Raw genomic sequence first — 24,673 nt, 5'->3', positions numbered from 1 at the left:
TCACTTCTCTGGGCCACATCCGCCAGCTCTGACTGGGGGATCCCGAGGCGTTTCCAGGCCAGTGAGGAGATATAATCTCTCCACCGAGTCCTGGGTCTTCCCCGGGGTCTCCTCCCAGCTGGATGTGCCTGAACACCTCCTTAGGGAGGCGACCAGGTGGCATCCTTTACTAAATGCCTGAACCACCTCAACTGGCTCCTTTCAATGCAAAGGAGCAGCGCTTCTACTCCGAGTCTCTCACGGATGGCTGAGCTTCTCACCCTATCTCTAAGGGAGACGCCAGCCACCCGTCTGAGAAAACCTATTTTGGCCGCTTGTACCCTCGATCTCGTTCTTTCGGTCATGACCCAGCCTTCATGACCATAGGTGAGGGTAGGAACGAAGATCGACCGATAGATCGAGAGCTTTGCCTTCTGGCTCAGCTCTCTTTTCGTCACAACGGTGGGGTAAAACGAATGAAATACCGCCCCCACTGCTCCGATTCTCCGGCCAATCTCTCACTCCATTGTCCCCTCACTCACGAACAAGACCCCGAGGTACTTGAACTCCTTCACTTGGGGTAAGGGCTCATTCCCTACCCGGAGTAGGCAATCCACCGGTTTCCTGCTGAGAGCCATGGCCTCGGATTTTGAGGAGCTGATCCTCATCCCAACCGCTTCAACTGGCATCTCATCTTGGATGCAAGTTCACCAATGTTTGGGGTCAGGCTCTGAGCTGAGAAAATCCTCAGGATTGAGTGAAGGTGTTCATCAGTAAGACGAGTCCTTTGCGATCTTTTCCTTTTCCTACCAGCTGTTGTTGTAGATTGGTGGCAAGCTCAAGTACACGATCACAATGTTTCTTCTCAGGCTCACATTTGAAAACGCTTGCCTTTTATCTTGACACACGACAAACAACAAACATCAAATTCTCCCTCGGTAAAGGGCCGGCCTGATTTAGCTACCTCTGCTGCCACAATATAACTAGCCTTTACAACAGCCTCACTTTGTGATTTGGCTTTTGTGAACATAGCCTGCTGTGACACCAGACTTCTTTTCAACTCTTCTACCTTCTGGAGCCTCTGTTTCATGTCCAGATGCTTGTACCTGTCGTGGTGATTTGTTTCAAAGTGTTGTCTTATATATTGCCGTAGTTCATAAATTAAGAAAGAAAAAATTAAAATAATGATTTGTGGTCATCAAAAACAAGATATTTAATGAATACTTGGAATATTAAATGATTAAATAAATTGATTTCCAAAAATATAGCAAAGAAACACTCAAAAAGTAAGAAAGTAAAAATGAAAATAAGATTTTGTGATGATCAAAAACAAGTTAATAGAGGAATTCCTGGAATTCTGAATGATTAAAGTAATTTATTACAAAGATATTTACAATTAAAACTCACTCGGGTCTATTTGGACCCATGTTGTGCATCAAAGGGTTAAAAAAGTGGATTAATATAATTGTGGATGAAAAGGTGGAAGCAAAACCCTTTTAGACATATTGAATTAATTTAATGATTTATATTATGCTGTGCTGTTGTGTAGTGACTGAGCAGCAGGTTTTATCTCATGCATAATGTTGGTATATGTGTTTGTTTGTTGTGATTTGAACAAATAGTTCTGGCATTTGAAAACTACATAACTTGACGCACCTACACAGAAATAGAACAAGCTAAATTGATAAGTTTAAGTGAGAAATGAGAAACAGTTTGTTTGTATTTTGTATAACTGTTAAATAAATATGGCTGCACTGTCCCGGTGTAAGTAACACAAATACAGAGATAGCGTCGTGGTTAAGGCCTCTTCAAACCAGAAGGTTAGATTGAAATAGTGGTTTATAGTTTAAATACATTCAACTTCAAATGTTTTTGTCGAACTAACATTATTTCTTGGTTTGCTATAATATCCCCTGAAACACACAAATCTTTGCAAAGTCACTGGAAAATCATTAAAAAGTTGAGACATTTCTGTTAACATTTCTCTAGGATATCGAAGGTTAACTGATTGGCAGTGGGTATAGTAAATATTTCTTTCTCATTGCAAAATAAACCTTGCTTCAAAGGGCATGTTTACAATGAACACGTCACCTTTAAACAACATAAAAGCAGCCGGAGGGATCACAGCATTCAGAGTTTAGGTGACTGAAAAACTTTGAACCTGGAAGATGAATTTCACCATTGTATTGTTTGTTTCGCTGTTCTGCGGCCTGATTTCAGCCCAGGATGTTGGTGATACTCCTGAAACAGAAAAAACTAGTGAAACACAGGCATGCTTTCCTGACATGTGTGATTTCCTGAAAGAGTTTGGTGGCATTAAGGAAAAACTTGTAGCTATGGAAACCAGACTGAAGGACAGTGAAACCAGACTGAAGGACAGTGAAACCAGACTGAAGGACAGTGAAACACAGATTATTGAACTGAAGAACAAAAGTAAAATTAAACTTTTTCCCTGATTGATTTAAATACATCCATGCAGAATTATTATGAACAAAATACAAAGTAGAACTGTGTGGAAATACATTTACAAAACAATGTTTTTGTTAACGCAGATAGAACCCTGGTGGCATTCAGTGCAGCGACAGGAGGGGGTGGACGCATTGGACCCTTCAACACAGAGACAACATTAATCTACGGAACTGTGAAAACAAACATCGGTGATGCCTACAGTCAATATACTGGTATGTAGCGTGTATGTGACAATTTCTATAATATCTTATTTAAAAATACATTTGTATATTGTTATTTTATGCTACGGTGCCAAAATGTAATACATTTTAGGTTAAAAATACGTAGTATTTAAAGAACATCCGATACAATACAGGGAGCTGGTAAGTTAGGGGCCGTCACAAAAGTTTATGCAAAATGGCCGAGTGAGCCTTTCACATTTCTTTCTTGTCTTACTGATTTCTTATCTTAAACATTTGAGACCAAATCTTTCAGTCATCTGAACCTCCTCCCATTATATACTACACAACCTAGTATTTAAAGAACATCCATGACATTATCATTGTATGCTAAGACAGGCTTTACACATGTTTTGAAAGAAGTATAACTAAAGCGTGTTGGTTGCAATATTTATTTTTGACGTGTTGCGTTGATGCGATGACAGAACGATGTCCACAGACCTGAAGTATATGTAGGAATTTGATTGCTACAATACGTTGCAATGAATCAAGCGGCTGAGAGCACTTTCCATGTGATCCACCAGGTTTAAAAAAACACTCTAGGATTCAAGGACTTCCTTAAAAGCTTTGTCAGTTGTTGGAATAAAATGTTGTTTCCACAGGTATCTTCACTGCACCTGTTCAAGGCCTTTACTACTTCACCTTCTACTATCATGCCGGAGGAGCACACGCATCGCATCTAATTCTGATGAAGAACAACCAGCAGATTGTGACGACCAGTGACCAAAGTACACAGTATGACGGGGCTGATAACGGGGGAAATGCTGTGTTCCTGCAGCTGAATCAAGGGGACCAGGTGTTTGTGAACTTAAATGCAAATGCACATGTTTGGGGAAACGATCACATCACCACCTTCAGCGGTGTTTTGGTCAACTAGGTCAGAGAAAGAGTTAATAAGGACGTGATTTTTCTGGAGGTTGACAACCTTTCTTTTGCTTTCATGCTGCATGTCATGGATCATATCTGTGTTCTGTTTATGTGCCTTCATTATTTGTTCATTGATTTTTGCTACCATTTCCTTGAAGCTAGAGTTCCCTAAAATGTACCACACCTCCAAACACTTTAACCCTTCGTGTTAGGAAAACAGCCACTGACTGAGTAAGTGGATTTTGATTTGAATATTGTTTTGTTTTTATCATATAGTCAGAATTGATTGACCCATTGTGCTTTCACAGTCAAGACAGCTCAGAATTCTTTTTAATGATTAGAAACATATTGACACTTACTGTATGTGTTCATCATTCAGGACGTTTCTGTCACATTCTGTAATATTTGGTATCAACTTTGATGATCAGGAGAATAATTTTATGATTTCTGCTGACATTTTTCACTCTCTAAATCATTTTCATGTGTCTTTCTAAGTCCCCTCAATACTGTCTTTAATGTTTTACACAAATCCCTTTGAATTGCCGTGTTGTTGAAAGCTGCTTTACAAATAAACTTGTCTTGTAAGATCATTGAAAAAATGAGAGACTTTTTTAATGTTTGTTTTGTCTCGTGTTGTATTTTGTGTAAATTTGTGACATGGACCCTCTTTAAAACGAGATGATTCATCTCAAGGGGTTTATAATAATATATGTGTGTACACAGTATGTACGTATAGGTTTTAGCCCCACAGTATCACTCTGTCGTATCAAAGATTAAAATCAATAATTGTTAGCTAGATGATGTATTATATTGTCCTTCCTTGTTGCTTGTCGGGAAATGCCAGCAGAACTCCAGATAATTATTTAGAAGAAAACAAATGTTCTGCCAAGAAAGATTAGGAGGAGATCTTTGTATTTTGTGAAATAAATATGGCTGCTTGCTATGGATCATATCAGTAATCTCTGCACTGTCGACGTGTAAGTAACACAAACAGCGATAACGTTGTTATTAAGGCCTGTAAGTGTAATTAATATTTATCACACATTGCAAAATAAACCTTGCTTCAAAGGGCATGTTCACAATGAACACGTCACCTTTAAACAACATAAACGCAGCCAGAGGGATCACAGCATTCAGAGTTTAGGTGACTGAAAAACATTGAACCTGGAAGATGAATTTCACCATTGTATTGTTTGTTTCGCTGTTCTGCGGCCTGATTTCAGCCCAGGATGTTGGTGATACTCCTGAAACAGGAGAAACTAGTGACACACGGGCATGCTTTCCTGACATGTGTGATTTCCTGCAAGAGTTTGGTATCATTAAGGAAAAACTTGTAGCTATGGAAACCAGACTGAAGGACAGTGAAACCAGACTGAAGGACAGTGAAACCAGACTGAAGGACAGTGAAACCAGACTGAAGAACAGTGAAACCAGACTGAAGGACAGTGAAACCAGACTGAGTGACAGTGAAACCAGACTGAAGGACAGTGAAACCAGACTGAAGGACAGTGAAACCAGACTGAAGGACAGTGAAACACAGATTATTGAACTGAAGAACAAAAGTAAAATTAAACTTTTTCCCCTGATTGATTTAAATACATCCATAAAGAATTATTATGAACAAAATACAAAGTAGAACTGTGTGGAAATACACTTACAAAACAATGTTTTTGTTAACGCAGAAAGAACCCTGGTGGCATTCAGTGCAGCGGCAGGAGGGGGTGGACCCATTGGACCCTTCAACAGAGAGACAACATTAATCTACAGAACTGTGAAAACAAACATCGGTGATGCCTACAGTCAATATACTGGTATGTAGCGTGTATGTGACATTTTCTATAATATCTTATTTAAAAATACATTTGTATATTGTTATTTTATGCTACGGTGCCAAAATTGAATACATTTTAGGTTAAAAATACGTAGTATTTAAAGAACATCCGATACAATACAGGGAGCTGGTAAGTTAGGGGCCGTCACAAAAGTTTATGCAAAATGGCCGAGTGAGCCTTTCACATTTCTTTCTTGTTTTACTGATTTCTAACATTTGAGACCAATTTTTCCGTAATCTGAACCTCCTCCCATTATATACTACACAACCTAATATTTAAAGAACATCCATGACATTATCATTGTAAGCTAAGACAGGCTTTACACATGTTTTGAAAGAAGTATAACTAAAGCGTGTTGGTTGCAATATTTATTTTTGACGTGTTGCGTTGATGCGATGACAGAACGATGTCCACAGACCTGAAGTATATGTAGGAATTTGATTGCTACAATACGTTGCAATGAATCAAGCGGCTGAGAGCACTTTCCATGTGATCCACCAGGTTTAAAAAAACACTCTAGGATTCAAGGACTTCCTTAAAAGCTTTGTCAGTTGTTGGAATAAAATGTTGTTTCCACAGGTATCTTCACTGCACCTGTTCAAGGCCTTTACTACTTCACCTTCTACTATCATGCCGGAGGAGCACACGCATCGCATCTAATTCTGATGAAGAACAACCAGCAGATTGTGACGACCAGTGACCAAAGTACACAGTATGACGGGGCTGATAACGGGGGAAATGCTGTGTTCCTGCAGCTGAATCAAGGGGACCAGGTGTTTGTGAACTTAAATGCAAATGCACATGTTTGGGGAAACGATCACATCACCACCTTCAGCGGTGTTTTGGTCAACTAGGTCAGAGAAAGAGTTAATAAGGACGTGATTTTTCTGGAGGTTGACAACCTTTCTTTTGCTTTCATGCTGCATGTCATGGATCATATCTGTGTTCTGTTTATGTGCCTTCATTATTTGTTCATTGATTTTTGCTACCATTTCCTTGAAGCTAGAGTTCCCTAAAATGTACCACACCTCCAAACACTTTAACCCTTCGTGTTAGGAAAACAGCCACTGACTGAGTAAGTGGATTTTGATTTGAATATTGTTTTGTTTTTATCATATAGTCAGAATTGATTGACCCATTGTGCTTTCACAGTCAAGACAGCTCAGAATTCTTTTTAATGATTAGAAACATATTGACACTTACTGTATGTGTTCATCATTCAGGACGTTTCTGTCACATTCTGTAATATTTGGTATCAACTTTGATGATCAGGAGAATAATTTTATGATTTCTGCTGACATTTTTCACTCTCTAAATCATTTTCATGTGTCTTTCTAAGTCCCCTCAATACTGTCTTTAATGTTTTACACAAAGCCCTTTGAATTGCCGTGTTGTTGAAAGTTGCTTTACAAATAAACTTGTCTTGTAAGATCAGTGAAAAAGTGAGAGACTTTTTTAATGTTTGTTTTGTCTCATGTGCTGTATTTTCTGTTAAATTGTGATAAGGACCCTCTTTAAAACAAGATGATTCATCTCAAGGGGTTTATAATAATATATGTGTGTGTTTGTGGGTGTGTGTGTGTATATATATATATACATACATATGGTTTTAGCCCCACAGTATCACTCATAGTATCAAAGATTAAAATCAATAATTGTTAGCTAGATGATGTATTATATTGTCCTTCCTTGTTGCTTGTCGGGAAATGCCAGCAGAACTTCAGCTAATCATTTAGACGAAAACAAATGTTCTGCCAAGAAATTCATATCAGTTATTTTTTGAGGGTGTTGCTGTTTTGTTGCCTGACGTTGGCCAACATGTGGTTTTGATTTTCATTGTGACCAAAGAATGATTAGTAAACTACACCTCAAAACTTTGGTCCATCAGTACTGTACTCAAAAACTAAAAGCAAGATTTACAACACAAAGTTATCTTTAAAGACCTACAGTAAGCACCTAGACAAATTCTGACATTCTTTATTAAAAAAGGTACAGCTTTTGTACGCCACCTGTTAGCATCCCAGTATGCAACGCTCACCTCACCTCGTAGTTGAGTTGGATCGAGGTCTACCACAAACACATCGCTTCGTTTGTGCCAGACTGAGACAACTTCCCTTTAAAGGATCTGGGTGCTAATGTTTTCGTCTGAAAAATGATCTGCGAACACACCAATATAACTTATACAGAAAAGACAATATGTAAAACCTTTACCTGTAAATATAACAGCTACATGCAGTGTTCAGTGGTGTGATGTTGTCAGTTAATACAACACATGTAATGTTTTTAACACCATTGAAAAGAAAATAGAAAAATATGAAACATTTTCCAACACCTGTACTGTTTATGTAATGATACAACACACAGCATAATAGTATTCACAAAGTATACAGTTTATTTTGTAAGTGTATTAAATGGCAGCTAACCCCAACACCAGGCATATATACAATGTGGTGCCAAATATTATAAAACTTCTGCAGTATTCGTAGGGATTTCTGCAGGGCACAGTAGAAAAAACTAATTCTTCTTCACACAAAAGAAGAAAATAATCTCCATGAAGCTGTATGTAGGCACAGTGGTGCATTCTAACCCTCAGTGCACCAGTTACACATTCACTTTATACATCTATGACTGCTTTTTCACAGCAGTGATAATCAGAGGATGAGAGTTTTTCTCATTTTGTTTAAGATGTGGACTGAAATATGGAAAAATGCCGTCACTGAACAAACACTCAGTAAAGGAGTAGATGTGAGATTGAGTCGTCACATCGTAGAAGGACACGAGACCTTCCTCGTAGTCCACGAACACCCCGACCTTCTGGGGTTTCTCTTTCAGGGGGAGGCTGACGGGTGGTACCGTCAGGGCTGCGTACTTTTTATCTTCATAATGTACGGTGACCCAGTAACCGTTATCTGAGTTCACAGAGAGTTTCCCCTTGCGCTTTGCATTGCGTCTTGCCACCCCCAGGTCCCACCCCGTCTTGTTGGTGACCTCCACCTCCCAGTATGACTTCCCAGAAGTCAAACTATTGAGCCCCAGGATGCTCCCGAACATGTCAAACCTCTGTGGAGCATCAGGAATTTTCTGGTTCTTTCCTCCATCTCTCACTGTCTTCCCATCGGGGGAAAGAACAAGGCATTGGTGTGCTGTGGATGGATCCAGCTTTACATCCACTGTAGTTGAGGAGATGAATGGAAATAGAATCTTATTAGACTTTATATAGGTGACACTCAAAACTACTTATTGATGCTTATGCATTCAACTTTAAATTATTAAATATTGAAATGGATACTACTCCATAAAGAAAGCAATAATAAAGAACTCTTCAGAGGTTCAACAAGAATAAAGCTTTGGTTTTGTAGCGAGGGTCAGTTGTTGTGGACAAACAAAATGTCACACTTTTAAGAGCGCAAGGAGTTTGCACTATTTGTCAATTTGGGGGATTTTTTAGTCTAAAAAGAAAGTGGTGTGGTCAGTTAGTAAAACATGAGATTCACTCAACGAACAAACACTGTCTGAGTCTGAGCTGTTTATACAATCACTCAGGGGTGTGTCGTAATCGGGTAATTGGGACAACAGGTGGGAGATAACGAGTGTCATTCAAGAGGTTATTCCCAAAGACTTCCCAAACTGAAAAAAAAAAAAAGATAAACATGGTGACTCAATAAAAGACATACCATACGTAAAGATTTGTGTTGAAATAAATGTGTCACAATAAAAGTCAAAAAATGTCATTTAGGCCTGGATACACTGTTGCATTAAGTTTGAAAGTCCAAAAGTCTTTTCTCTGGAAGTTCGTGCTCAAATGGCCCCATTTGTCCTATTCAAAACCTCCTACACAAACAAACATGCTTATGCCTTTACATTTTATTGCACATTTGGGTGCAGGGAGTCTATCCTTTTAGTTTTGAAATCAAGAAATGTTTTTGTTTTAAAGACATTGGAGGCACTTCTTTGGTGCTTGTCTGTAAAGACACTGTTCTTAAATGAAGGTCACTTTCCAAAATAGCCCAATTGGAATGAATATTGTGGTGTACGGTGTTACAGAAATTAAGTTAAATTAAAAGGATTTTCTCCCACAATTTTTAGCCGTATGTAATAAATCACTATAACGTGGGCGTGCGTATAAACGAGGAGACGCTAGACAAGCTGTCAAGTCAAAAGGTTTACTTCCCAACAACAACAGTGATACAGCGGCAGTAGTAAATAATCCCTCTCCAACAGTCACCTCAGGTGAACTTATATTCACCGGTACATTTCTAACTTCCGCTAACTCTCCCCATTACCCAGAAAGCTCCTCGGTCTTAAAGGAGACGTACCCCCTCTCCTGTGTTCCGTGAATGTCTATGTCCCAAGTGGGTCACCACAATGATGACATTTTGTAAGCTCTATCATAAGCCATGTATATGATTTGTGATTTATTGGCTCTATCTTTGAGTGGATTTGACAGACTATCCAAGAGAATGTGTGCACACTCCTTACACATTTTCATTTTAATTGAACAGTATATCCAGGACTAAATGAAGACCTTTATTGTGGAACATTTAGCTTCTTTTCATCCAGTAACTGGGTTTACCCTTATTTGATTTGTTTCTTGGAGTTTCAGCTGTTCCAGATTGAGAAATCTTTTGGAAGTACTCCCTTAAAGACACTCAGTATCTCCCACCTGTTGTCCCAATTACCCAAATAGGACACACCCCTGAGTGATTGTATTAAAGGATCAGGCTCAGGTGTCTCTTGATTTGTTACCCTGCAGAAGACATGTCATGGTTTAAAACCTGCGCTTGCTTTGTTTAATTGCCATGAACAGGCCATGAAACCAGTAAAGGCTTTTAAACAAAACTCCAAATGTGAGTGTGATCGCTTGAAGCTGTTTTCTTATGAACTATGACCACAATGGTTCCCTGACCACCAAGTTTTCCTGTTTAAATATTCAAATTTTCTTTTGATATTCTGAGTCACACACCTGCAAATGTGGCAATCCTCTTGAGTTCTGTGGAAAGAGAAATTCTATTAAAAACAGTGACTATGAATTAAATACATCATTTTAAAGTGAAAATAGACACGTTTAGACACGTTTTTTGCTTTAACTGTAAAGGCTATAGAATAATGACACCATCAGTGTTTGGATTGGTTGCCTATAAATCTCACTTTCACTATGCAATTCTATCTGCCTCCGGGTTGAGAACTCTTGGGAAAGAAAATGAAGGTTCGATTTCCGGAATACAAAGGAAGAAGATAGAGCTTGAGTAGCAATTCTGCTAGCGGTAGCCATATTGCAAACACAATCTGGTTGTCTTTCCAAGCGGCACAAACAATATTACCACTTGGAAACGCTGGGGGGGAAGTCTGTATTCACTTTAAGGAGTACTCACCAACGGAAGAGAGTTTTTCGAGTTCCTGGTGAATTTGTTCCATCATGTTGGATGTTGTAATTCTTAGTGACCCGAAGGAGAATAAAGTGTCAACAGTAACATTTTTCCAATCTTGGAATTCATCCAGGCCTGGTAGAGGAGAAACCTGTGTAATAAATGTCACATCATCAGTAAAAAATAATTTAAAGGAATCAGAAAATACTTGCTTAGTTCCCCTAGAACTGGATAGTGTCCTCTCATACTGACATTTAGCAGTATAGACGCATAATGACTTGCTCAAATGTTAAAAACTTCAAAAGCTTGGATGGCTCACCTGCAAGTCAGGTCTTTTGTCCAACTCATCAATGGTCTTTTTGAGTTTGTCAATTTCCCTTTTCAGCTTCTGGACCAGATCTTGTCCTTCTCTTTTCACTCTTTGCCTCCTAAAAATAACATGCAGTAACAATAGGCAGTTAGTTTTATTCATTGATGACCCTAACTTTGGTGTTAATGTCATTAACACAGTGCCATATCACTGTTTTATAATCTGAGGCAGACATGACCGACCTCTCCTCCAGAGGTTGAAGGGCTTTCTGCCGAGAGTCCGCCACGACTCTCATCACCTCTGAGAAAACGTTGTTGATCTCCAGCAACTCAGCATCCAAGTCGCCCTGAAAAAAGTAACAGACAGTGAGGATGTTAAAGAAATATTATTCAAATCTAAAAAAGTTAAAAACTGCAGAAGCTCACCTTGCAGTCTTTTACAGATGATCTGACTTCAGCCATCTTTTGTTCTCTCGTCTGAATTTTCTGCTGTAAATCATCCCTTATCTTGTCTTGTCTCATCTTGGATAAGATAAAAATCACTTATATTAAAATGTACACATTGTAGGGATTCAAGCACAATGACTGCATTCCTGATTGGAAAGTGGACTGATAAAGTAACACTGAAAGGCTAGATTAGGGTTGTTAAAAAGTATAAAATACCCAATGGAGTTGAAGAAGACTAACATTCTAACGCAGGGGTGTCAAACATGCGGCCCGGGGGCCAAAACTGGCCCAAGTGTCCAATACGGCCCGCGGGATGACTTTGCAAAGTGTAAAAATATGTTGTTTTGATCAAAAAGCAAAATACTGTTCCAGATACCCGCGACAAAATGTTTTGTGCCTTTGTAGATACACTGTGATCTGTAAGTTGTAATGCACATGTGTGAATGATAAACTGAGGCATACTATTGTTGAAATTGCACCTTTTTTTCTTAAGAAATTTCAGGTTGTGCATAATGTTTTGTAAAAAGATAAAATGTGAAAATGTTCACAAATTTTTGCACTTATATGAAGGGGAAAATTTGGAGTTATCGTTATTTATAGGTTATTATGCTATGATTTTATTGGTCCGGCCCACCTGAGAACAAATTGTGCTGTATGTGGCCTCTGAACTAAAATGAGTTTGACACCCCTGGTCTAATGCCATGCTAACAACCATAAAGCTAACATGCTGATGTGTAGCAGATGTAATCAACATAGTCATCATCGTAGTTTAGCCTTTTAGTATGCTAACATTTGCTAATTGGCACAGAACACTGGCCTTCAACTTGAACGTCACAGCAAAGAAACCCCCCTTACAGTCCACCATGAAGCCTACAAACTCCACCTCACTGCCTACAAAGATTCCCTCACCGCTGACCAGTCTGCTTACCCCTAGACCATTTCCAATGACTCCTCCCAGAACCCCAGAACCCTCTTCTCCACAGTCAAAACCTCCTCCAGCCCCTTTGCCAACAGCTTCACTACATCTACTCCTGCTTTATGCGACTCATTCCTCCAGTTTTTCACAGACAAAATCAACAACATTAATAGCTCACTATCCCCTGTACCCCACCCAGAAGCACCTACCCCAGCTTCCACCACTGTGCCTCTTCCCTTCATCTCCCTGGACACCCCCTCTACAGCACAGAAACGACACTACTCAAAATCCTCAACGACCTCCTCACCTCTGCTGATACCAGTTCCCTCAACATCCTAATCCTCCTTGACCTGAGTGCAGCCTTCGATACCGTGAGCAATAACATCCTGTTCTCCAGACTCAAGGATATCGGTATCGAGGGTACTGCACTCAGGTGGCTCCACTCCTACCTGTCCGACAGATCCGACTTCATTTCCCATCACAACCACTTCCCTGCCACAGCGCCAGTCACCCAAGGCGTCCCCCTTGATCAGATACTCCGCCACTTCAACCTGGACATCCACTGCTATGGCGACGACACACAGATCTACCTCAACACCAAATCCCCCCATAACCCACACCTCTCCCACATCGAATCATGTCTCACAGCCATAAAAAACTGGATGCAACTTCCTCAAACTTAACAGCAACTAAACCAAACTACTCCTCATCGGCTCCATATCCACACTCAGCAAAACCTCCAACCTGACACTCACCATTGACGGCCCCACTGTTTCCCCCTCCCCTCAGGCACGCAACCTTGGCGTGATCTTCGACCCCACCCTCTCCCTTGAGCCCCATATCTGCCATATTGCCAAAACTTCCTTTTACCACCTCCGCAATATTGCAAAAATCAGACTCTCTCACCCGCCCAGCAGCTGAAAGACCTTCATTTCCTCCCGCCTTGACTATTGTAACTCCCTACTATATGGCATCACCGCAAGCTCCATCACCCCAGTCCTCAAATAACTAAACTGGCTACCTGTATCCCTCCGAATCAACTACAAACTCCTGGTCCTCACTTACAAAATCCTCCACCACCTAGCCCCCTCCTATCTCACTGAGCGCATCTCCCCCTACCAACTCCCTCCGTCCCTCAGATCTACCTCATCTGGTCTCCTCTCCACCCCCAAATCCTGCGCAGCTTTGGAGACAGAGCCTTCTCCAGGGCAGCACCCAGGCTCTGGAACTCCCTCCCCCAAGATATCGGTGACTCTCAGTCCCTCACTATATTTCATTCCCACCTCTGCCTCGCCAATGTATCGAGTAGATGTTATGTCACAGGATAAGTGAAAACCTTAAACTCATGGTGGCACCAAGCAGCAACTTCCGGTTCATAAAAGTGAAACCAATGCTGAAGTTCCTTAAACCAGTATTCTTTCAAATGGCCATCAGGGGGCGACTCCACTGGCTGCAAAAATAGATTTGAAGGTATATAAGTCTATGAGAAAATTACCCTACTTCTCACTTGATTTATTACCAAAATCTGTAAAATTAGCCTTTTAATTTTGTTGAGATAAATCAACTTTCCAATATGAACCCTTAAATAGCCCTTATTTAAATCATTAGGTCTTTAAAGTTGTAAAATGGATTGGGGTTATCTGGTTAAACTAATAGCCAAATCCCAAGTTATTTTCCTTCTTCCGTTTATATGAATGAACCCGAAGTCCCATTTAGATCAGAATAGACGATAAAGCAGGGTATGCTTTAGGTCGTGGCCAAACCAAGGTAGTGACTGCCAAAATGCCAAACTCAAGGCTTCAAAACGGTAGTCCACAAACCAATGAATTGTGTCACAATGACTACTTCCACTTCTCATATACAGTCTATGGGTGGCACTGTATAAATCTGTGGATGTCTGTACCAAATTTCATGGAGATCTATCTGATAGTAGTTGAGATGTTTAAAGGCCAGACCAGAGTGGTAGAATAACTGACCAACTAATAGACTGGCATTGCATCCCTAGAGCCACAATGCTAGTTTTGGGTAAAAACAATTCAAAGTATTATTAAAAGTTAAGTACTTTTTGAGCCTCCCACTCTTTCTCCCTTTCCCTCTCCCTCTCCATCTCTCTTTCCATTGCTCGAATGGCTTGTTTCCTGATCTGTGGTTGTTGGACGATCCCCAGGACAGTGGCTCCACCTAAAGGATGAAAGCACTTACTGCAAGCTGGACCAAATGATAGTATAACTTCTCAGTCTGCAATGGATCTATTAATGAAGATACTCTTGAAGGTGGTGCATTGTTACAATAAAGATAAAAATGAAGTTATAAACAAATGCATATGTACATAAAAAGTTAACTTTCCCAGTCTCCAGTGGGATATTTAAACAAATCGAGACCCACTGTACCTGCTGTGCACCGCTGGAGAAATCAAGCGCTCGACGAGTGTTGCTGGTGGCTTGATGTGCTGTTCTGTATTGTGGTGGAGTTTCAAATACTGTAGAAAAAGAAGTTGGTCACTGTCAAACAAAGCTTCTTTGAATCGTATCTGTATGTTGTTCCTCTTCTTAATGAATTAGTTTAATAGCTTACATGATTTGTTTGTCTCATTCGCTGTGACTTGTGGGATCATCGGGGTGCCGAACATCTGTAACATCCGCATCAGCAAAGGCTAACAGAGAAGAGGGGAAGAAAATATTTTAAGGGTTTTACCCAACAAAGCTTTGCTAACGTTTATTGATCACTCAATATTTCCACAACACTTTAACTTCTTTTTACAGAAATCTGTTGTACCTGTGCACCACTGGTGAAATTAATCGCTAGAAGAGTTTTGTCCGAGTTTGTGGCCTTTAGAGTCTATTATAACTTGTAAGACAACCAGAACGTCTACAGCTTATTAGAAATGAATGTGTTCAAGGAAGAAGTCCGGACTTCACCTCTTGCCCGGAGGAAAGACTTTTTCTACGACAAGGTATTCTTGCAATGGAATTTAATTCCTTTAAATAATAGAGTAACTCTTGATGTACGATGCAATCAAACTGTATTGATCCCAAGAGGAACATTTAGTATTACAGTAGCACAAGAAAATACAGATACGTTAAAAAACAAATGTGTAAAAGTAAAACAATGTTGCATAGATTCAGAACATTTGGGATAATTGTTTATATATTAGGATGTAATGTTTTTATGTAAATAAATAGTATTCATATAAAATAACAACTTAAAAATACAATTTTAAATAAATATGTGTGTAACTTCTCAGTCTGCAATGGATCTATTAATGAAGATACTCTTGAAGGTGGTGCATTGTTACAATAAAGATAACAATGAAGTTATAAACAAATGCATATGTACATAAAAAGTTAACTTTCCCAGTCTCCAGTGGGATATTTAAACAAGTCCAAATTTCATGAAGATCTATCTGATAGTAGTTGAGATGTTTAAAGGCCAGACCAGAGTGGTAGAATAACTGACCAACTAATAGACTGGCATTGCATCCCTAGAGCTACAATGCTAGTTTTGGGTAAAAACAATTCAAAGTATTATTAAAAGTTAAGTACTTTTTGAGCCTCCCACTCTTTCTCCCTTTCCCTTTCCCTCTCCATCTCTCTTTCCATTGCTCGAATGGCTGTTTCCTGAACTGTGGTTGTTGGACGATCCCAGGACAGTGGCTCCACCTAAAGGATGAAAGCACTTACTGCAAGCTGGACCAAATGATAGTACAACTTCTCAGTCTGCAATGGATCTATTAATGAAGATACTCTTGAAGGTGCTGCATTGTTACAATAAAGATAAAAATGAAGTTATAAACAAATGCATATGTACATAAAAAGTTAACTTTCCCAGTCTCCAGTGGGATATTTAAACAAGTCGAGACCCACTGTACCTGCTGTGCACCACTGGCGAAATCAAGCGCTCGACGAGTGTTGCTGGTGGCTTGATGTGCTGTGCTGTATTGTGGTGGAGTTTCAAATACTGTAGAAAAAGAAGTTGGTCACTGTCAAACAAAGCTTCTTTGAATCGTATCTGTATGTTGTTCCTCTTCTTAATAAATTAGTTTAATAGCTTACATGATTTGTTTGTCTCATTCGCTGTGACTTGTGGGATCATCGGGGTGCCGAACATCTGTAACATCTGCATCAGCAAAGGCTAACAGAGAAGAGGGGAAGAAAATATTTTAAGGGTTTTACCCAACAAAGCTTTGCTAACGTTTATTGATCACTCAATATTTCCACAACACTTTAACTTCTTTTTACAGAAATCTGTTGTACCTGTGCACCACTGGTGAAATTAATCGCTAGAAGAGTTTGTGGCCTTTTGAGTCTATTATAACTTGTAAGACAACCAGAACGTCTACAGCTTATTAGAAATGAATGTGTTCAAGGAAGAAGTCCGGACTTCACCTCTTGCCCGGAGGAAAGACTTTTTCTACGACAAGGTATTCTTGGAATGGAATTTAATTCCTTTTAAATAATAGAGTAACTCTTGATGTACGATGCAATCAAACTGTATTGATCCCAAGAGGAACATTTAGTATTACAGTAGCACAAGAAAATACAGATACGTTAAAAAACAAATGTGTAAAAGTTAACCAAAGTAGCATAGATTCAGAACATTTGGGATAATTGTTTATATATTAGGATGTAATGTTTTTATGTAAATAAATAGTATACATATAAAATAACAACTTAAAAATACAATTTTAAATAAATATGTGTGTACATGTTTTTAACACGTATAAATGGCCACAATTAATCTATATTTTTGTTTGAATATACCTGCTCCCTGTCTGGAGTGCTCGACTTATTTGGTCCGCTGTCCTTTTGACGAGAAGGGCTGAAGATGCTCTTCATTGGCTCTTCTATGTAGATTGAAGATCCAAAGTTAGCAGATGTACGAATGGATCTTTTAAATCTGAATTGCTCACTCTCCGGGATACGCATTCCCTTCGGCGTGCATCCCATCTTCCCCTGGTGAATTCTCAGACCGTGGTAGCTCGAAAATCCGGAGCCGCAGTGGCAAACCTGGTGGCTCATGATTGTTGATTGTCTGTAGAAGTCACACACGCAGTTAGGAAAGCACTTACTCCACAATTGTAGAAGCAACAGTTGCTTCTCAAAATGTTCAGGATGCAGGAAAATATTAAACTATTTCCACATGGGAATTATTAATCGTGTTATTTTTGTTTATCGCAAGAAATAAAAATATATTGTTTAAATGTCTGACTGCTACTTATTTGATGACATACTGTGCTGTTTGCAACCTGGATGTGTAGGAGATTACACAGTGATTAGTCGCGCTCTAGTGGTCTAGACTCTAGAGTATCAACAACTTCCTGCTGTAAATTACACACAAAAAAAAGAATTGAATGAATTTTTACAGCATAAACTTAAATCTAATCAAAGCATAATGTGAAAAGTAGTATACAGTTAAAATAGAATAACAAATAAATATGAGTGTCTACGTTTATATAACATATATGAGGATGAAAAATGTAAAATTACAATATAGTAGCAAGAATATGACACAATATAGAAAGATAATATAATGAAATAAATGGCAACAATAATACAAAATAATAAGTTTAAAAAATATATAAAATCTTTCATCATAGGAAACTTTATTTATTTCCTTCTGACAGCAGCTAAAGAACAGCCCATTAATTATATTTTCCACACACTCCCAACTCGAGTATTTCGTGTACACGCCCTGAAACCTGTGGGTTTTCAAGGTAGGCATATATTTGCATTAATGTCCTGCCTGTGTCAATGCCTCCTACTCTTAACTTGTTTGCACTTTGATCACAGTTATACAACCTCGATATATGTCGCCTGTATGGGTCACACGACCGCAATCAGTTTGAGTAATAAAATAAACTGACCTTTAATAACGTTTAAACACATCTTAAAGTCAAATTCCTGAAATTCCTGAATTAATTCTTTCTTGAACTGACATTATTTGTTTGCCAAACAGGAACATGGTTGCTGACTATAAACAAGCCTGTGGTAAGATTTGTTAGCGTTATGTTGCGTTACAATTCTACACAAACATTTAAAAAAACAACAACACAATCAGCAGCTTACCTTCGGCTCTCTAACGTCGACGCTCCTCTGAGTGATGTGTGTCTTATTGCAGTCTCCCCTTCTATGTGTTCATCCTGAACCGTTTCACTTTCATTTTAGACAAAAACGTTACTGAGGCGTTGCTGTTAATCGCCCAAAGCAGCGACTTCCGACACACAATTTCGTGTTAAACAAAACTTAAAATAAAGAAAATCTCATGTTCATTTCCTGTGCACTGAAATATAAAAAGTAGAGATTGGCCATAGTGAAGAGTTTACACAAATACAGGATAGGACATGTTTTTCTCTCAAAACTTTCAGTGGCGATTTTGTACTTGAGTAAAAGCAGCAATGCCACAGTGTCCTGCAGTCAAAATGTGACTTACAGTACCAAAAGTAAAAGCACTCATTGTGTAGAATGTAAAAAATAGTTATATTTCATATTAATAGATTATAATTAGTGATGCATTAATGTGTAAAACATTTTGCATGCATTTCAAAATACTGTTTTAAAAAGCTTTTTAAGGGCTTTTATTTAATTCGGAATGCACCTTTAGTTAAGCACTTTTTAGCTGTACATATTATCGAGCATATTATAATGGTTAATTAGAGAATTTATCAGCAGTCAGGTTAAAGTGATTAGAAGATCTACCTGGAAGTTTCAGCCAGCAGTAACTCTATCTTCAATCGATTATCACAAAAATAATTGTTTGATTAAAAAGATTGCAGAGAGGAACAGAAGGAAAAAAAGAAACTTCATTTAACATGAAACTTTGGATTTTTTTCTTTTATTTAAAGTTCAACATATGTAATTACAGCACATGTTGTGACTAATCAGGCCACATTATATGTAGACACTGCACAGTAGAATAAGTTGACTACTTCACAAAAATGTTTCATCCATACATGTTTGTGAAGTAGTCTAATAAGTCTTGGGTTCATCGAGTTCTAAGAAAGTCCATTTGCTCACGTATTATAGTGGTTACTATGGATATCCCAGGAATGCTTTTAACCACCTGTATTAGAGCTATGATGAAGACTCATAACCCAAGTTAAACCTAATGTTACAGCTCATAGTTTCAGTTTTTACCATCACCATAGAAAATACACATTAATAATTTGCATTATAGACATTTATAACAGTTGTTGGCCCAGTAATGGTCAAGGCTTTAACCTCAAGTCTAAATCAGTTCACAAGGTATATTAAATTGTCGGTAACAACATTGCAATTTAACATGAGTTATGCTGACACTGCTTCTCCCTTTGCCCTGTTGAATGCTATGGTATAAGAATACACTCTTAGGTGTCCTGATATAGTAAAATAACGGAGGAAATGTCCCCACTACTTTGCTTTCTTTTAGCTACTTTGTTTCAGTAGCTGATGGAGCTAAACTACTGAAATTGAGCTACAGTAACATAATCCACTCATTACTTTGTGGTGGATTTAATTACACCACCTGCTTTGGTTGAACTTAGTGGAAAACATACCTTGCTGCTGAATATGTTACACTATTTTGGGTGCAACTACACTACTCTAATGCTATTGGGAAATGTAGTTAAACTAGCGTCCTGACGTATGGCATTGTTACTCCCAGAGGCTTGTTGTTTTCAGTGCACCTTGTTGAGTACTCATCATTTATAGTTCCACCAACACTTTTCCAATTATTTTCCTAATTGTAATTCTACAAATTCTCCACAACTTTGCATTTCTTTCAAATTCCTCAAAGGGCAGGATTCATCAAATTCCCCGTCCACATTTGACTGCTACACATTCTTCATGACATATCCATGTCCTGCTCACAATGTTTCACAGCAGAAATAATCAAAGGAGCAGAGTTTTTCTCGTCTTGTTTTACATGTGGACTGAAATATGGGAGGAGCTCGTCACTGAACGAACACTCAGTGAAGGAGTAGATGTGAGATTGAGCAGCCATATCGTAGAAGGACACGAGACCTTCCTCGTAGTCTACGAACACCCCGACCTTCTCAGGTTTCTCTTTCAGGGAAAGACGAAGCGGCGGCGCTGTCAGGGCTGCGTACATTTCATTCTCATAATGTACAGTGAGCCAGTAGCCATTCTCTGGGTCCAGCGAGAGTTTCCCCTTGCGTTTTGCGTCGCCACTTGCTACACCCAGGTCCCACCCCGACTTATTGGTGACCTCCACCTCCCAGAAATGCTTCCCAGAGGTTAACCTGTTGAGCCCCAGAATGCTCCCGAACAAGTCAAACCTCTCCAGAGCATCATCTACTTCCTGGTCCTCCCCATCATCTTTCACTTCCTTCCCATCATCAGAAAGAACAAGGCGACGGTGCGCAGTAGTTGGATCCAGCTTTACATCAACTGTTAATTACAAGTTGGAGATTATTAAAAGATCTGAACCGAAAAGTCTATTTTTTAAGAGATATTGTAAGGAAGAAGCACATTAAATCACGTACCTGTAAACTTTGCAACTCTCTCAAGTTCTGTGAAGTAAAGAAATTGTTTAAATCAATTAAGTCAACATTTTAGCTTTTAACCTTTACAACCATGAGTTAACTTTTACCAGTGGATGTCAGTTTGTCCAGTTGCTGTTGAATTTGTTCCAACATGGTTGTTGTGGTTTTTCTCATGGTGCCAAAAGACAGTGATGTGTCGAGCTCTACCTCTGTCGAGTCTTTGAGGTTGTCCAGGACTTGAAGAGATGGGTACTTCTGAGACGAAGGAAGAGAAAGAGTGAGGAGATTAACCAACAGGCAGGAAAACTGACAGCAGAGAAAAAGATCTAATGATACAAGCCACAGTAGCTGGACTGTTGTGCAGCTCTTCAAAAGACACGCATTCTCTTCATCCGTTGAACACATGGGCCTCCTGTATCATTCCTCTCACCTGAAGGAAAAGGATGTGATCCTCAAGCGCAGATATATCGTCCAGCTCAGAGATGGTTTTCTCAAGTGTTTTGATCTCTGCTTCCAACTGCTCTTTGATGTATTTTGCCTCTTTTTCCACAACCTCCCTCCTCTCCTTTATTGGCTTAAGAGCTGCCGCTTGGGCTTCCTCCACAGTGGCAATCACAGCTGTGAACACAGACTCAATTTCCCACCAATCATTGTCCAGCTGGTCCTGAAAATAGGTTATGGTTAGGGCAAGCATTGTCTATTTGAGAATTGACCTTTTCTTTCTGTCTTATGAATTGCACCTGTGGTTTGATTTTAACACAATTTGCAGAAATGCTACGTATCCCAGAACATATTGCGCTTTGATTAGGTAAAAAAGAAAATGGCACCAACGGGCCCAGGAAGCAGCATTATCACTTGTGAAGGACACTCTGTATATTAAACAGTTGTTCCGTTTAACTGCCAGACTGTTGGGAAACTTGCTCGGCCAGTTTTGAAAGATTGATCTGATTGGTTTTTCAATCCAGGTAAACATACGCTCAGTAATATTTTTTTCTCTTGCAGCTTACCTTGCAGCTCTTTAGAGATGTATTAATCTCATCCACCCGTGTTTTTCTCTTCTTAATTTTCTCTTGCAAGTCTCCCTTTGTGTGTTCAAGCTTGACCTGCAGTGAATAAAAAGAGCGAGTCAATATCCCAACTTCAAACCTTGTTACGTCATTTGTGGACCTTTTTTGGTGTGTTCGATCGATTTGCCCATCATACCACAATATAAAGTAAATATACAGTACCGTCAAGAATCAAAAGACAATATGTTGATTCACCTTCTTCTTGTCCCATTCGTCTTCAGTAGAAACAACCCCCTCCTGATTTTCTTCCAGACAGCTCACACAAATGCAACATTCCGTCTTCTTGCTGTACAGCTCCAAGGGGCGTCCATGCTTCAGACAGGCCCTCTCGTCCAGGTTCTCCACAGGTTCCACCAACTTGTGGCCCTTCAACCTTTCAGTTGAAGAATGATTCTCAAGGTGGGTCAAACAATACGAGGCAAGACACACAAGGCAGGACTTCATAGCCTTCCGCTTTTTCTCCGTGCAGATGTCACAGGCCACATCGCCGGGCGCCCCAGTGTACGTATCATCATCTTCCTTCAGGGTCTTTTTCACGTGTTCGACAATGGTTCTCAGGACGATGTTCACTTTGGGGGTTTTCGTCAGTAGCTCCTTGCATAGGGGGCACACTATGTCATTGAGGATATAGTTGCGCTCCAGACATTGCTTACAAAATGAGTGGCCACAAGCTGTAGTGACAGGATCCACAAATGAATCTAGGCAGATAGAGCATCGTAGTTGCTTCTCGAGTGAGAGGGTCTCGCTGGGTGATGCTTGAGCGCAGGCCATATCTGCTTGAAGAGAACATCATGAGGTTAGTCAATTAGAAATGTAATATACTTTGTATCATTTTAAAGCTCCTTTTTTTTGCTTTTTCCTCGCGTATTCATTGAGCATCTAAATGTTCAATTAATAACTGATTACTTAAAGCAAAGAGACTATATAGCTTTTGTCGAACACTGGGTATTGTTGCTACAGGTGACAGAAGCTACCGGTCATACCAGACCAAGTAAGGTTGTAGCAACAAAAGCCCTGAGTCTATTGTATTGAGCAACGTTGTGATTATTGCTTGATTCAACTTCCCTTTTAAAAAAGGATGAATGTGCTATTTCGTCACAGTTTAACATATTTGTGCTATATTTATGCTCTAAGTACTTGCTTAATAAAAGCTGACAATTGAATCAAACAGATTCAACACACATGTTATCAACCTTAATCCCCCTTAGTTATAATGTGCAACTCTTTAATGTTTACTCCTAGTATTGCTTTGTATAGTTTTCTGCTAATCCATGAAGAAAATGAAACCTTGTAGTTTCAGAGGCCTGAAAAGATTGCCGTTTAATTGATTGATTTCTTCACTTCTTCACTTCACTTTCTCCAACCAGGATTGTGTTCTGAGTGAGAAAATAAATCTCTATATCTACCTTTCCAGTTTGAAAATCAGAGGTTACTAAACTCTATTATGAGAAGAAACTGGATGAACAGCCAGGGCACCAGACACATATTTGCTTGTACAGGTATTTCAAATGAGCGATTTATGTCTCAATATTTACTTTTGCACTTGAAAGTCAAGACGACAAAGCATATTTCTTTCTGAACAGCAAAGAAAACATATAAAAAAGCACACTCTGACACTGTTGTAGCTCTAAGGTATTACCTGTGACACACCCACTGGATAATTAAGCCTTGGGCATTTGTGTGTGTGTGTGTGTGTATAGGAACAAACTATAGTGAAGAAATAACCCAGTCTAAAACACCTAAAATGATCACACTGTAGTTTTCCTTTGCACAACTAAGTAATTGACATTGTACAGTAATACCAGTAGTCAACTTACAAATGTTAAAAAACAAAAAGAAAGTAATATAATATAGATGAATGTAGTATTACCTTTTAGCTATTGAGATGCGTATCTCACAAGCGTCTGTCTCTTTCTCTCTCTCCACTCCTACTTCGTGTGTATGTGTATCTGTGTGTGTCCTTCCTCTGGGCCGTCCTCCCTCTGTTAAGTTTCATTTCTGTTTAAAGGCCCTGCCTGCCACTTCCTTCTCTGAAAGAGGAAAGTAGGCGTGCAAATGAGCAACCAAATGATCTGTTCCATGTTGAGTTCACACAGAGGAAATGTTGGACTCACTGAGGTTTCATGTTTGCAACTCTGTGTATTGATGTTTCACTGATGGACTGAAAGTGATTCATTTTCAGTTTCATTATCAGTTTTTTGAGGCAAAAGAAAAACTGCAACAAAAGCGTATTTACAGTGTTTTATTCATTCGTCCAAAGGAAGGAAAAAAAGATGAAACATTAAAACCCTGAACTATTTCAAATTCACTTTATCCTTAAAATGAATCACATCATCCACCCAGGCATAAATTACATTCATACAATATATTCTCAATGCGCTTTTGGCCACACCCAGGATCAAGGTGACTTTTTAAATTGCCATAGACAGAATGAAATCCTAATTAATATTTTATTTGTACAAAAAAATATATTATTAAACATTTCAGCAGGGAATCCTCCAATGAAACTGTTAAAGCAAAAGTTTGACATTTTGGGAAATATGCTTTTATTTGCTTTCTGGTGTAAAGTTAGCTGGGAAGATTAAAACCACTGTCATAAATGTAAATCAATTAAATATTGTATTTATTTATAAAATATTGAGGTAGATTTTGTTAGTTTCCCAGTGTTTATGTTAAATTTAACCACTATAGAAAAAGGTTTGTTCCAATGTTCTTGAAGGTGAA

At 39.0% G+C, this 24,673-nt stretch overlaps 3 protein-coding genes across 3 annotated transcripts; 2 read left to right on the top strand and 1 right to left on the bottom strand.

The window, feature by feature from the left end:
• The first annotated feature begins 2,147 nt into the window (after positions 1 to 2,147).
• On the top strand, positions 2,148 to 3,751 carry LOC115023875 (complement C1q tumor necrosis factor-related protein 3-like). The gene is made up of 3 exons (XM_029455196.1): positions 2,148 to 2,412; positions 2,532 to 2,660; positions 3,269 to 3,751. The coding sequence occupies exons 1-3, from the start codon at positions 2,148 to 2,150 to the stop codon at positions 3,541 to 3,543; spliced, it is 669 nt and encodes a 222-aa protein (XP_029311056.1). The 3' UTR covers positions 3,544 to 3,751.
• Positions 3,752 to 4,704: 953 nt separating this feature from the next.
• Positions 4,705 to 6,427, top strand: LOC115023871 (complement C1q-like protein 4). The gene is made up of 4 exons (XM_029455190.1): positions 4,705 to 4,872; positions 5,041 to 5,095; positions 5,216 to 5,344; positions 5,945 to 6,427. Exons 1-4 carry the CDS (start codon positions 4,705 to 4,707, stop codon positions 6,217 to 6,219), a joined length of 627 nt encoding a protein of 208 aa, XP_029311050.1. The 3' UTR covers positions 6,220 to 6,427.
• Positions 6,428 to 7,765: 1,338 nt separating this feature from the next.
• LOC115024024 (uncharacterized) lies at positions 7,766 to 23,867 on the bottom strand. Its single transcript, XM_029455404.1, has 18 exons — positions 23,820 to 23,867; positions 22,145 to 22,722; positions 21,890 to 21,985; positions 21,313 to 21,546; positions 20,990 to 21,137; positions 20,883 to 20,909; positions 20,229 to 20,787; positions 17,164 to 17,434; positions 16,456 to 16,534; positions 16,272 to 16,360; positions 14,978 to 15,056; positions 14,466 to 14,584; positions 11,467 to 11,562; positions 11,284 to 11,387; positions 11,051 to 11,159; positions 10,738 to 10,882; positions 10,329 to 10,355; positions 7,766 to 8,535 (listed from the first exon to the last, which is right to left on the bottom strand). Exons 2-18 carry the CDS (start codon positions 22,718 to 22,720, stop codon positions 7,988 to 7,990), a joined length of 3,306 nt encoding a protein of 1,101 aa, XP_029311264.1. The 5' UTR covers positions 22,721 to 22,722; positions 23,820 to 23,867; the 3' UTR covers positions 7,766 to 7,987.
• Positions 23,868 to 24,673: the final 806 nt, after the last annotated feature.

The sequence above is a fragment of the Cottoperca gobio genome, chromosome 18, assembly GCF_900634415.1.
Source record: "Cottoperca gobio chromosome 18, fCotGob3.1, whole genome shotgun sequence".
Lineage (NCBI taxonomy): Eukaryota > Metazoa > Chordata > Actinopteri > Perciformes > Bovichtidae > Cottoperca > Cottoperca gobio.
Note: the sequence above shows the minus strand (reverse complement) of the source record. Positions and strands in the feature narration are given on the sequence as shown.